At 35.2% G+C, this 14,235-nt stretch overlaps 1 protein-coding gene across 19 annotated transcripts in view; it reads right to left on the bottom strand.

The window, feature by feature from the left end:
• Positions 1 to 2,818: 2,818 nt before the first annotated feature.
• LOC105032869 (protein TPX2) overlaps positions 2,819 to 14,235 on the bottom strand; it is a 60,938-nt gene continuing 49,521 nt past the window's right edge. For 4 of the 19 annotated variants that reach the window (XM_073246791.1, XM_073246785.1, XM_073246792.1 and 1 more), the window contains 11 exons: positions 14,189 to 14,235; positions 14,017 to 14,095; positions 13,861 to 13,923; positions 13,656 to 13,718; positions 13,375 to 13,472; positions 5,439 to 5,508; positions 5,086 to 5,151; positions 4,940 to 5,002; positions 4,197 to 4,264; positions 3,859 to 3,901; positions 2,819 to 3,235 (listed from right to left, as the gene is read on the bottom strand). The exon at positions 14,189 to 14,235 is cut by the window's right edge and continues 51 nt beyond it. In XM_073246791.1, coding sequence (XP_073102892.1) covers positions 3,218 to 3,235; positions 3,859 to 3,901; positions 4,197 to 4,264; positions 4,940 to 5,002; positions 5,086 to 5,151; positions 5,439 to 5,508; positions 13,375 to 13,472; positions 13,656 to 13,718; positions 13,861 to 13,923; positions 14,017 to 14,095; positions 14,189 to 14,235 — 678 coding nt within the window. In that variant the 3' untranslated portion in view covers positions 2,819 to 3,217. Of the gene's footprint in view, positions 3,236 to 3,795; positions 3,902 to 4,064; positions 4,109 to 4,192; positions 4,275 to 4,939; positions 5,003 to 5,085; positions 5,152 to 5,438; positions 5,509 to 13,374; positions 13,473 to 13,655; positions 13,719 to 13,860; positions 13,924 to 14,016; positions 14,096 to 14,188 lie in introns of those variants that run through there. The other 15 variants (XR_012135871.1, XR_012135874.1, XR_012135873.1 and 12 more) reach the window with 15 other exon arrangements.

Here is a 14,235-nt window from a genome sequence, read left to right on the forward strand (position 1 = left end):
GTCCAACTTCATAACCAAAATAACAATATTAAAATTCTGTTAAAACTAATTTCAAACATATTTTAAATCAGATTGTTATGCAACAAAATTCAGCAACAATAAAATTCTATTATAACAAACCTTAATCACCCATTGATTAGGTTCTTATAATCCAATCAAAATCAGATCATAAATTTTATTTAAATAGATCTAAATCAGATTTAATGTCTAACATAAAATCTTAATTATATATAATATGTAAATATTTTAAAAGAATCGGTTATATATCCATGTATCAAAATCTGGCTATGATACAATTGAAGGGAAAGAAAATCTGTTTCTAACGGATAACCAGGGTTGCATCTAAAAATTTTCTATATATTAAGCTAAACAAAGATCAAATCTTTATCTGGATGGCAGCGGAATAGGGATCAAATCTTCGAAATCTGGATTCAAACATTCACGTAGGCCTGGATCTCCTAATTCAAACAAGCTTTGAATCAGTCCATAATTTATCAAAGGACTCCTACATGAGAAAGGATTGGTGCCTAACTTGGTGCCTACGTGCACCCACGCCCACACCCATGTGGGACGGCCCACAACCAGCACCATATCAGGTGCTGATCGACCATGGAGGTGAAAGAATCTCAGTGAAAAAGGATTCTAAGGATCTCATCCAAAATTAGATCAATTCGAATTCAATTCGAAGCTAATTCGAAGTAATTTTGAAAGGCTATCAATCTTAAACTGTTTTAGGATTTAGGACCAAGTATAACTTAAAATTTTTGAATCCAATTAAGTCTAATTAAATCATATCTAATCTGAAATTAATTAGCACTTAAATCCAATCTCTCATAGGCTTTTTGGATCATAGATCAAAAACTGTTCATCTCCGAGATTAGACCTGAACTTCATGTGTAGTGCTAGCTAGACATAGTCAATTCTTCAATCCCGTTTGACCCATAATTTAATTCTCTATCAAGTTAGTTTATATGTTCAATCAAGTCAAGTACTTCCAATTGGATATATAAACATAGGCCAATACTTTCCTACATCGCCTGACTTTTGTGCGTGACTCTATAGGTTCATATACTAAGCCAGTTGCACAAAAATCGTTTCCTGTACTAATCGAAGATACCATCTAGCAATGATTTCTGATGTCCGGATAGATCAAATAATTGTAAGAGAATATTTCAAAACCTATGCATATGGTTACCGCGTAATTCATCTCTTTGACCCTAAATGCTTTAGGATAATCTAGGGTTAACTGTTAACCCTGAGTATTTCATCCATATTATATTTCAACCTTTCAAATCCATCACATGGATTATCCTAGTTAAGATTTTACTAAATTGAAATACAGCAATACATCAGCTCCTATAATCCGGTGGGATCAATTCCATCTTGATCCATATACAAACTTCGAAAGTACTTGACTGTATCCAGTAGCCTTTCGTTACTGTATTAGAAGTCCAAATAGTCCGACACCAAAGCATAGTGAGTTGCTTTCAAGTCACTATGATAATCTCAGGTCTGAGGAACACTTATGCCCATACGCTATGCGAGCAGCTTTTGACAGCAGAGCGCTCAGCAAGTGAGTCACTTGTTTAGTGACGATGTACTCCTACATCTCATCTGTATGCCATACCAGTACCACCACACTCCTTGGTTAAAAGGACAACCAATCCATATGACACACAATGACCTCCACTTGACAAACATCATCAGTCTGTAATGACGTATCATTTGATCGCGAACATATTTAAGAACTATATGATAAATCCTTCTTTATTGATTACTAACATAGTTCTAAGAACTTCATCACAATACAAGAGTTTTACAAAGAAGATGCAACTTTGTAATAAATAATGCTAAAATAATTTTTATTTATCAATGAATAATTTATATACAAAAAGAACTCAATCGCCATACGATTGATTTTAGAACATATTTTCCAACAATAATTTCTCTAGAATGTGACATATGCCTCAAGTAACCACTAGGCCTAATTCAACCAACTCCCTTTAAATGTAGCTTAACCTATCTTGTGTAGCATCTAATGATGTTTTAATATGCCTATCATTATCATTTAAACCCAAAATTTAGCCTTGTGCTGCCATCTTAGCCGATCTTCATGTCCTTGGAGACATGATCCACATGCTCCTGAGCACTCAACTTTAGTTAGAGTTTCGCGCCTGTCCTATTAAATCAATTCCGAGCCCTAGCCCTCAGCCTACTTGTCATGACCAATGCAAAAATTATTGTTGCTCTATCTATGGCATCGGCACATGATCGTCATCCTTTTAGCCTTTGGATTCCACTATAGGTTAGAATATGGTGTAAACATAAGTTTAATGGATTTTGATGATCAAACAAGTGGGACATATTAAATGCGTCTAAAATAAGCTAAGTAAATTTTTAACAAGTTAGATAGATCTTAAATAGATGAAACATGTTAGGTCAAAGCTTGACACAATTATTAAATAGATGAAATGAGTTAAACAGCTGCAAAGCCTAAACTTGAACACGATCTATTAAATAAGTGTAGATGAATTGACCTATTTATAATTTGAACCTATTAATGCAAGATTCAAATCTACTTAGAGTAAGTTGATTGCCATGCCCCAGTTAGAGAGAGAGAGAGAGAGCACGGCATATCCATTAAGTTTATATGGGAAGGCTAGCTAGAATCATCCAGCTTTTCCAAATGTTGAATCCAAAACTGCCTCCATATGGAAGTGTCTGACCATCGGAATAATTCGCAGTTCATTGGCCTTTGAAGAAATTTCGGCAACAGTGAAGAAATCATAAATGATTTTTTATAGCAAATATTAAAATATAGCAAAATACATCTTGATATAACAATTTTGAGGAACAGACACTGTACATTACAATTCCCAATGTAGAACTGTACCAAGAAATGCTTTGTTGTATGATCTATGCACAGTTCCTTTTATTTAACAAAAAAATATCTTATGCTCCAAGATGTAAAGCTGTACAAATCTGATTGTCATTTTTATTGAGCCATTAATTGCTCACAGCTCAGCTTCAGGGTAACAATGCCTCTAAGAATTTGCAGCACCTATGATTGTTGGAAGAACTGTAATTTTCACTTCCTAGCAGCCATCCCTCAATTTATATAGAGAACTGTCAGAGATGGCCTAAAATCTATTGTCACTCCAAGTCGGATTAAAAAAAAAAAAAGAGAACTGTACCCTTCAGAAATAAACTTCTCCAATCAACACAAATAGGGACCCTGCGGCAATTTATAACCAGAGGTTAATGTTACTAAAGTGGTAATTTATAGCTGCTAATGAAAAGGAACAAAATAAACACTAATATTTTGTGAACGTAATGAGCTTGCAGTAGCTTATAGAAGTGTAAAGGTAATGTAGTAACAAGAGAAGCATGTTTGTTTGCATGCATGTATCCCCATAAAAATGAAGCATAAAATTCGAGATTACAAAGATGGAACCCTAAAGATCAAAAAATAACCAGGGAAATCTGGCATGGATGAACAATGTTTACTCCAACAAAGCCCACAAGGTAACTCTTGCAAAACTGCCCCCTATATGACCCAATGAATCATGAGGGGCAAGGATTTTACTTAAAACATGAAGGTCGACTCCTATGAGAATGGGGAAACAAGCAAAGTATACACACTCAACACTCTAGACTTCTCCAATAAATGCTCATACTCATAAGTATAACATAACAATAACAATTAAAAAGAACTGGTGGAAAATGAAAAAGGTTAGAGCTGCAAGGAAAGGCATATGAGCACAGAGCTAAAAGTTACATTAGATGGATATTCACCTGAACGCATATGACCATGATTTGAAGTTACAACACGAAATGTCATATTCAAATGTAATATACCTTGTCCAAGTTTTTGCAATATTTACTTGTCCACATGAAGCCTCTGCAAATGAGAGTCCAAATATTTATGAGCTTTAAGTTCCAAAGAAAACATGATGAAACACTAATGTCAAGAAAATGCACTCCCCTTCAAAAAGAAACTAAAAGGAAATCATATGTGATAAAGAGTGCACCAGTTTCATCCTATGAACAAAACTTGGGCTTACCAATTTTACTTTTGTGCAAGAGTTACCAAATTCTCTTTCGAATCCTTGCAACATTACAGTTAGTGAATATATTTGAAAAGAGGTGAAAAGAATTAATGTCAATTAAAAGAGTTCGAAAAAAGGAAAGCAAACCTTGGTGGCCACATGAGCGGGTGGTGGAAACCTTGTCTGGGAAGCAGTAGTCTGTTGTCCTTCTGAAGCTAAAGAAAGCTAATAATGGAACAAAAAAAAAAAAAAAAAAACCGAAAGGATGCACAATCAAGTAATCAACTAATAGATCTACCACTACATTTAAATATAATATAATAAGAAATAGGAAAATCATCTGGATTATACATAATTATACTTGAGGATGACAAATGATGCTTCCAATCAAGGTTTTAAATCCGATGGGACAAAGATGTCCTGATTTTTTTATGGAACAGGATGTCCTGATCATGCATCTCGATAGAAATCCTCCATCTTTCTCCCCTTCTTCTTTCTTCTTCTTTTCTTTTTTTTCTTTCTTTCGTTCTTTTCTTTCTATTTCTTCTATCTTACTTTCTTTCCTTTTCTTTTTCTTTCTTTTTATTATCCTTTTCTTTCTTTCTTTTTTCCTTTTTCTTCTTCTCTCTCTTTCCTTCCTTCTTTCCTCCTTTTTCTTCTCCCCTCTTTTCTTTCTTTTATTTTTCTTCTTTTTCTTTCCTTTCATCTTTTCCCTTTCTTCATCTTTCCTTCCTTTCTTTCCTCTTTCTTCTCCTCTCCCTACATAGATAGGTTTTGATATCCCAATTCCATCCCAATCCCATTTTTTCATAGAGACAGGACAAGAGGGTTGCTTCTAATATGACCTAAAATTTTTATAGCAAAATACGAATTATGGTGTTTGAACCTACCTTGTTGAAAAGTTCTGTCAATGGAGCCTGCTCACATCTTTCAGTAGTTGAGAAGTTGAATTCCTACAAACAAGAATGTATGATGAAATTTCATAACAGAAGTTACAGTTGTTCCTTGAAACATTTAGTGTCAAAATGTATAAAACCTTGGGTATTGTTATTTGCCGCTTGGTACTCCGGAAGATGCCAAAATCTCCTTTGCCTGAAAAAATCTGCTTCCAACTAATTCAATAGTTAACGATGTGGTTTTAGATGCACAAGGAAGACATTGTATAAGAGCATTTCCATGACGAGAGAAAGCTGTGTTCCAATCAGTTTTTTCTTGAAGGCACAAATATGGCTGAAGACTAGCTTTCAATGTTAACTCAAACACAAAATAAAACTTTAATGGATGGATACTACAAAGTCATGCCACTAGAAACATTTGACATGGCTTCATTTTCCAAATGAACTTGAAATAGAAAATAAAGTGACTTTAAATAGTTATTGCTAAAGTCACCTTGTTATTTAGTGGTCGAGCTTTGAATATGGAAGACACGTTTCTGCTGTCTTCTGCCTTCTTATCATCACTACACATAAAAAAATGAAACCAAATAAACAAATAAATAAATAAACTTAAGGAGAATGAACAAAAAAAAAAAATCTTCAATCAATCAACAATTTCTCATAACAGGAGAAAGCTTTTCCAGATTCATTTTCAACAAACAAACATATCAGATACATTTGCTTGAATGACAACACATCTGCCCTTATAACATAGTAAGAGGTACACAAAAAGAATTATCTTGGGGGGAAGCATTGTGATTTGAAGATTCTATCTGATTTTTTATGTTTTATCCATTCTTTAAATGATTTATTGAGGGGTTTATTTTTGTTTCCTATTTGGCTTCGTACTGGACCCTTAAATCCAGTTAAAGGAAACCAACATCATGTTAGTTGATATGTGGATATTCATATAACATGATATCAACTAATATTGTCTCATAGTTTATGGATAACTCCCTGCATGCGTAATCAATGATTTGAGGTTCATTCATTGGTGGATGATAGGACACCAATCCTGTATCAGTAAACAAATTTGTCAATATAAGAGTGAAAAGTACTTGCATTAGATCTATATAGGCACATTAAGGACGACCATGTTATTCTTCAATCATCTTAGTCATGCTCACTTAGAATCTGATGACAGGGAAACAGAGTACAATACGGACTATTATTCATAAAAGCCACGTAACCAAATGAATAATACAAAATGGATTTCCATGTGATTTGATATATAATAACATGATCAAATTTGATCTCATGACTCAAGAAGCTGTATATTGTATATATCTAAATCTTATTTTTCTAACTGACTCTGATCCAAGCATGAGATCCAGATTGCTAGGCCATGTTGCTCATGATTGTAAGATTCAGGTCATCAATCCCAAGATTTTAACAGCAACACCAATTTGAATCTCCATTCTACATCCACCAGTTGATCTATCTCCAACAAATCAGGCTTCAGTCCTCTTTTGGATCGCACCTCCATCAATTATTGAAACCTCCACCAGTGGCAAAACTCACATCCATTAAGCTTTAAGCCAGCAGATCTACATAGATTCTTGCCTACATATTTGTGCATATCAAATTCAGAAATTCCACCAATATAAGAAATCTGGCAAACGTGCAGATCTATGTAAGTTGTTTCATCAACTTAGCCTTCCCAGGAAGATATCAAAAAATTGGCTAATCTGCTCAATCAAGATCTTATAGAACCCAAGATCTTCATCTTTAACCCAATATTTGTGGTTAGGACTTGCTTTAAAATACACAGGCAATGAACCTACCTTTCGCTTTTGCAGGAAACCTTGGTCAAATCACATGTGGCTCCGGTCCCAAACAAACCTAAGCTTTTAGGACTGAAGCTAAACAAACAAAAACAACAACCAAGCCTTCCCACATCAAGATGTGGACATGTCTCTAAATCTATATAAAAAGATAAAGCAGATTTTACAATCTAGAGTTAATTCGACAGCAACTTAATAGGTATCTTCTGACATATCAATCACTCAAGCTAGTAGGACAGGACAAGGAACTATGCGACGGTGGAGAAGAATGCCATTTTATTTTTCTTCAGTAGAAAATGCCTATAATGCCTAGTCTACCTCCAGTCATACATATGTTTTGCAACTAGTTCTATTAAATCTCACAAAAGCTACAGTACTATGGCTTTATACCCCCAGCACTCCAGCAGAGTGAGACCAGGCATCAATATTTTTTTTTCTATACTTATATATGTTGAAGGCCAAGTTCGCCACTAAATACTCATGAAAAACATTCTATACAAACTAAAACCCTAAGTTTCCTTTCTTCAATCTGTTTTTTCACCTTTCTTTATCGAAAAAATCTAAGTCCACTTCTCTCTTCATGCTGTTACATCATATGTTATAGCAAAGTCAAGTATCACATAACAATTTTATTTAATGATCATAAACTTGTTCACCACGCACCCATGACAACCTACTTCTTTCACACTTGCAACAGCCTCCTTATATTACTCTTTACTCATACTTCATGCTAGACAACCTTGCTTCATGTCTCTTTACAAGGCTTACAGGGGGCTGCCTTTTCTTTTTCAAGCATGCGCACCAATCCAGGTCCAACAACTGACATGAAATCCAAATATAGTTTCCATGGGCTCTTCTCAAGGAAATGACAGGACTTCTTGTCTTCATATTGCCCTTAAAACTAAAGCTTCACAAAAGTGATCGAACCATATAAGCACATTTCTTTCTTTCAGTCATTGCCTAATTAGTACAATATATCACTGAGACATCTTGCAATTGAATTTTTTCAGTTAACAAAGACTGTGATAGCAATATTAGCAGTGCATATCTGACAAAGAAAGAAATGGGGGATATAATAAAAAATATAATAAGTAGAACATTAATACTTAAACTACTTGATGCTTACATTCTGTTTTGGAGGACAGACAATTACCAATTAACCCACATATTCCTACTTCAAAACCAGACAAGTCTGCATTTATTTCTAGAACTTCCATTGTCAAGCTTAAGGCTAAGCACGGGTCGGGTTCAATCAGGTTGAAAAAAAAATTTCATCCGACCGAACCCAATCAGATTGAAGAAAATTCAACCCGCTGCCGACCGTTTATCATGTATAAACTGTTTGAAACCGAAGTGAACGGTTTGTAGCGGGTTCAGATGGATTGTGTCGGATTGAACTTCAATGTTGACTCAATATTGATTTTAAGTCCAATATTGGCCCACTTAAACTTATTTGCTTTTTTTTTTTATCAATTTAATGCAAAAAATGCCTAAACATTTAGAATGAAGTCTAAACGAAGTATTTAAGTATTGAAGTATTAAAGTCTAAATAACGCCATCCCAAAATGAAAGTGAGTTTATAAAATACTAAATCGGTTGGGTTCGGTTTCATACGGGTTAAAAGTATAGGAACCGAATCCGACCGTAAATAACCGATTTTTACAAATCCCAAACCGATTCCACCCGATTTATGTCTTTCAACCGATTGAAACCAATGTTTATTGGGTCGGATTGGGTGGGTTTCTTTAGGTTTCGGTTATTTGCTGAACCCTAGTCAAGCTAACACAGCATGGTTTTATCAGTTAGAACACAATATTTACTATATTGTATATGGCAAATAACCCTTTCTAGACTAATATCTTGGGTTATAGCCCCTTGGGATTAAAAAAAAATAAAGGATCATTGCAACTTTCTGAAGCTCAAATTCCATGGAACTCAGATATAAAATATACATCTAGTGCTCCAAAGACGGTCAATATTGCATGACTCCTCAGCCTGACATTATTGTCACTATAAATTCCATGGCAGGCCTTAACATGTATTTCACCTGTATAGTATACAAGCAAGGCTCCAGCTTACCTCAGAGAACTCATGATCTCTTCTAGTTGCCACTGCAGCCATTCATTGTCAACCAACTCTTTCACCCTATCCACTACATCTTCAATTTTTGTTAGAAAAGGAGAAAGAGGCTATTTATGAATATCAAATGGTGGGATCTTATTGACACCATTAAGTCCATGGTTGAAGAAACCTTTTCATTTAGAAGCCACTAAGAAACTTCTACTATCATAAGTGAACTTTAAAAATGCTTTCTTTAATAGGTATCTTCATAAGAAAGTCCACATTAGCTGGTTATCCAACAAATTTCTGTCTAACCTTAGAAAGGATTTATGTGATCCTTTACACTTGCATTTTCATGGTTTTGAGGAACTAGTTCTGCAAAGCTCACATCTACAACTAGGTGATGAGAACCTTTTTGTTTTGTATTATCCTTGCTCCAACTAGCCACTTATACTTCAATATTATCATCACAACAGATCATATTCTCCCGTCTTCTTTTCCTTTCCTTCGTTTTTTGTATTTTTGGAGTGGGGGAGGGATGGTAACATCTTCAGATTTCTCTAGGGAGGGTGGGGTTATCCAAGTTGTTTTGGTGATATTATATTCACTTGGTTGCCAAAAAGGCTATTAAGTATTGCAATTGATAACAATATTCTTAGTTGAAAGTTCAATAGTAGAGTAACGCTAAGACAGGATTCAGAACCCAGTTTGACAAATCAGTGCATAGCCTTATAACCTCACAGCTATCAGTCCAAGTTTTGCCTATGCCAACTCACCGGGTTCCTTGAATGGCTATCACTCAAACAAAGTATCTATTATCATCAAACCAACCAAGCTGTTTTGACTCCAGTTCATATATAATGAGCAATTATGTTATCCTCTTATATTTCTCAGATCCTACAAGACCAAGAACTGGGACAAGGCCTCAAAGCAAGATCTGCAATCTCAAAAATAGGTACCATACCCATACATTACCAGTTTTGGTTTTGGTACACTAGGCACCCCTTACTAAAATAGCCATGGAACCATTTTTTTCACTTTTTATATCAGCACACCTCAGTACAGGTCTGCATCACCTCAGCACACCTTGGTACAGGGTGATACACGTCAATATGGGGCAGTATGGGGCCTATACCGACTTGAACATGGGTGTTGTACCAACTCCAACCCAGTACAGTATGGTATGCCTCATACAGGGCAGTTCAAGGTGGTACAACAGTCCACACCTCAGAGTATTGAAGCAAGACATCTCGTAACATCTTGCATTATTAATTGAATTTTTATCTTCACAATTTCTTCCATGCCTAAGATGTATGATTGACCTCTTCAATACCTCTGTAATGCGATAACACAAGTAGAAGCCACATTTCTTCTGATCCAACCAACATAAAATGACCAAACAGGTCAGAGTTGGTTGTTATTTTGTTCTGAAATTCACTTGGGATATATTATCAGTTAAGGTCTAGAGTAGATTTACATTTTTTTTTGTCTTTTAGGTTTTATTTTCAGGTAATTTGCCGTCTTACTACAGCATAAGAATCTGTATATGTAATCTCTAGGAAAGGTTAGGCATTTCTCTATTTTCTTGTAATTTCTGTACTTAGTATAGGGGTTACCTGCTTAATGGGTTCTTGAGTTATAGTGGAGGAGCACTAGTTTCTACAGGTCCTACTCTAGATGTAGATTGTCTCGGCAAAGGTTTTATGTCCTTAAGGTGGTATTGTAAACTTATACTCATGGCTTTCCATATTAGGTTACAGGTCTGCATTTTGCTATATTTAGAAAGTCTAGAAGTATTTTGTTTCTTTCAATTCTGCTTTCCCAGGGAAAAGGTCTAGCGGCATCCTATTTAACTAAGGATTCAAATCTAGTGAGACTTACTTTTAGCTATAACTAGAGAGTAGATGGTGATGATAAATGAAAGAAACTATATTCTAATATTTTTTATCTTTTCTTCTATTCTCCACATCTTTCTTCTTTTGTCTTGGGGAATCCACTCAAATGTGGATGCAATTAGTCTGGAAACATTATCGTCGGTTCTTGTTGCAGACTTTTTGGTGACAATATTGATTCATTTGACAATAAATGTAGTTGCATATCTGAAACAGATTTAAGATCCTATAATAATGTATTCCAATCAAACTAATTGTTCTCTACACCGAGATATTACTTTCATGCCCTATAAGTAATACGGTAAAGCTATAACATCCAACAGTGTCAGCCTCTGCTACAATACTATCCTCAAAGAAAAGTACAGATTGACACTGGTGTTAAGAGAAGCATGCAGGCAAGAATTATTTTTTGTAATTTGTCTCTTTCATAGGCCTCAAATTATCAGAGCGTATGCTCACTTTTTGTACTCCTAATCTATGTGCAAAGATTCTAACTAAACAGAAGAGGTGATGGAACATGTTGGTCATTATATTTGCAATTTGCAGCTTCAATACCAATAACCTAGTTTCAATATTTCCAGAGGATCACAAAGATGTCAATTATAAGCTCAAATGCAAGAGTAAATTTCCAATTTCAGTCTGCAACATGGTATTGATCGGGGACCAATTTGGCATAAGATTGGGACAATATCATAAGAATACTTAGAATGCTCGGAATCCTGGTAATTCACAGTGCACCAATTTTTTTCTTCTCATTTGTTCTTTTGAATGGCTATTTTGGATTTCCGGATTTGTTTACGTCATGATTTAGGACATAGATTTTTTGAGCTCATGATTGTGTCTATGTGTTGGTACCAGTACCTAAACCAATTTGAGCAACAGAAACCAAATTTGAGCTCTATCCCCTTCTTCCTCTCTCTCCCTTGTCTTTTTCCTCCTCTCACATGCAAAGCAAACACCGAAAACAAAGACGCTCAGGCATGTCTTTCCACATGTAGTAATTGGTACTGGTTGGTATCAGGCTGTCTTGATCATCGTCCTTGACCTAGCTGCTACTGACCATTACCAACTAAGACAACCTAATTGTTCAAATATCTAGTCCCTGGACCTCCCCCAAGACCAGGGATCTTACCAATTCAATCTGGTTGTGCCAGGACAGACCAGTACAAACCAAGATTTTGAATCTGATCGAGACCACTTATTTGTAGGTAAATTTTACTATAACATGCTTGAATAATAGACCTAAAAGGTTCTAACACTGTGATTGCAATAAAAGGTTCCATATATTATACAATATAGTTATCCTTACTCTTAATTCTACTACCCTATTTGTAAAGTTCACCTTAGAACACTACAATATCTTTTTGGATATTTCTTTACAATTTGGGCACATGCACATGCACATTTAAAAGAACTATCATGTTCCATCAATAAGTTGAATTGATGTAGAAGGCCAAATTTTGAAAGGAGATGAGATCTAGGAATATGCAGATAAAGTCTTAAAGACCTCAACAACAAGGTCTCTCTATCTTATGGACCAAGAAAGAGGGGTAAGGAAGAAATGGATGAATTGGTCTTCCAACACTATTCACTCCTTTAATCATTACATATTAAAGGTTTCAAAATTAACATAGGTTTCTTTTTAAGGGTAAACTTGACAAACCCAAAGACCCAAAATTGCTTTTTTTTCATATAGTAAATATAAGAACAACAAATTTCCTGATTTCCTTTTCTTTTTGTGTTTCAAAGACAACTTTTAAACCATAAAGTCTATTTCAGAATTTACTAAGGAGAGATTTTTGAGTGCCTGATTTTAGAAGACCAAGAAAAAAAACAAGGACTTTGTTTCATAAATATAAAGAGATCTCTTCGGACTTCAAGTGCAAGTCTTTTAAACTTTGGTTGCTCTGCTCTCACTGCATTGCCATAACAATACACCACAAGAATCTAATATAGATGGCATTTTCTATAATGATAGAGAAATGAAACCACTCATGATTTCATCTACTTGACATTTTGAAAAAAGAATTGACTGAACTTGAAAATTGGCTCATTGAATGAGTAAAAGATTTAATCAGATTCGGTTGGGTGGTACCAACTAAACCAAGCACTAACTCCCATTTTTTTCTTATTGAATCAACCGGTCATTGCTACCAGACCTTTATTTTCGATTTGGGATGGCATCATGACCCTTGACATGAAGGAACTGCAAATTTGGAACACGCATTCATGCAATATTGTTAGCAAACATGAAAAAAAAAACAAGCAATTTAGGTGAAAGGATTATAAGTATGCTAACTATAATTATTTATAAAACAGAAACTCTTCAGGAACATCTAATACAATAGACTGCAACTTTGTCCATGACCAATTAAACAAAAATTAGTTCTGGCTGGGTTGTGAGCATGTGACTTCAGCATGAAAGATAAAGTACACAGAGATTTTGGCAACCAACAATGAATAAATGGAATAATGACCAATTTTGATGGCTTTGAGTATAAATCTACCCCAAAGCACAACAAGTAGAACATAGGAAGAGAGGCAAGGCTTCCCAGATCAAAAGCAGGGAACTCATTGTGGTGATTTTACACAACACAAAAAATACCCAAATGGAAAATCACAGGAAGCCACTCAAACACCACTTTTGACTTACTTTGATAGCTTTGAAGGACCAGAATTCTCATGCTCAAACCTTTTGGATTCTGTCACATCACCCTGTACAGTAGAAGGAATATGACTGCAGTCTGTGTTCTACAATAAGCATCACATTATGATTGAAGAATAGATTTGCAAGCTATATATTGTATAAACAAATCTAATAACTAAACTGCAGCTTCAATCATAAAATGAAGAAAATAATGATCGCTAAGCCTGTGCACTTTATAAGGTATAATAATACATCAGAGATGCATGATCAGTGTTGCTGCATTGTACCAGTGATGATGATATAGCCGAGCAATGTTGAATAGCTCTCTCACGGGTTCTTAAGTTGAACTCCTAAAAGGTAATGGAGCAAGAAATGAGCATAAAGTCAGCTGTTGGAAATTTGCATTTTTCCTCATTCCTTGAGGAGTTCTAAGGCATATGGTAGAGTTATATTCAATTATCCATTACAAAGAATGAGCATTGATGAACCTACTTTAAAATTGGGCATCCGTGGAGTGCTCTTCTGAGCGAGGAGCAGTGAAGGAGCCTCAAGAATCTGCACAGACAACATGAGTAACCATAACCTACCTGTTCAGAGAATCTAAATGGCAGTTCTTATCAAACTGCTTAAACATTTATGGGTACCAACTTTTCGGTTTAAAGGGCGTGCTTTGAATGTAGATGTGGTTGGTACCATCCCTTCTTGTAAATGTTTAGCATTGCTGGACCTGAACACTTGATCGAATATGATGCATTTGTGGTTTTCAAGACAAACTTATGCAAATGGCAAGTAGATATATGTTAAAGTTAAGCAAGTTTACCTTTGAGCCCTGAAATTTCGAGCCCTTCTTGCAGTTTCCAGCACAGG

This window comes from Elaeis guineensis, chromosome 12, assembly GCF_000442705.2.
Source record: "Elaeis guineensis isolate ETL-2024a chromosome 12, EG11, whole genome shotgun sequence".
In the NCBI taxonomy this organism is placed as follows: domain Eukaryota; kingdom Viridiplantae; phylum Streptophyta; class Magnoliopsida; order Arecales; family Arecaceae; genus Elaeis; species Elaeis guineensis.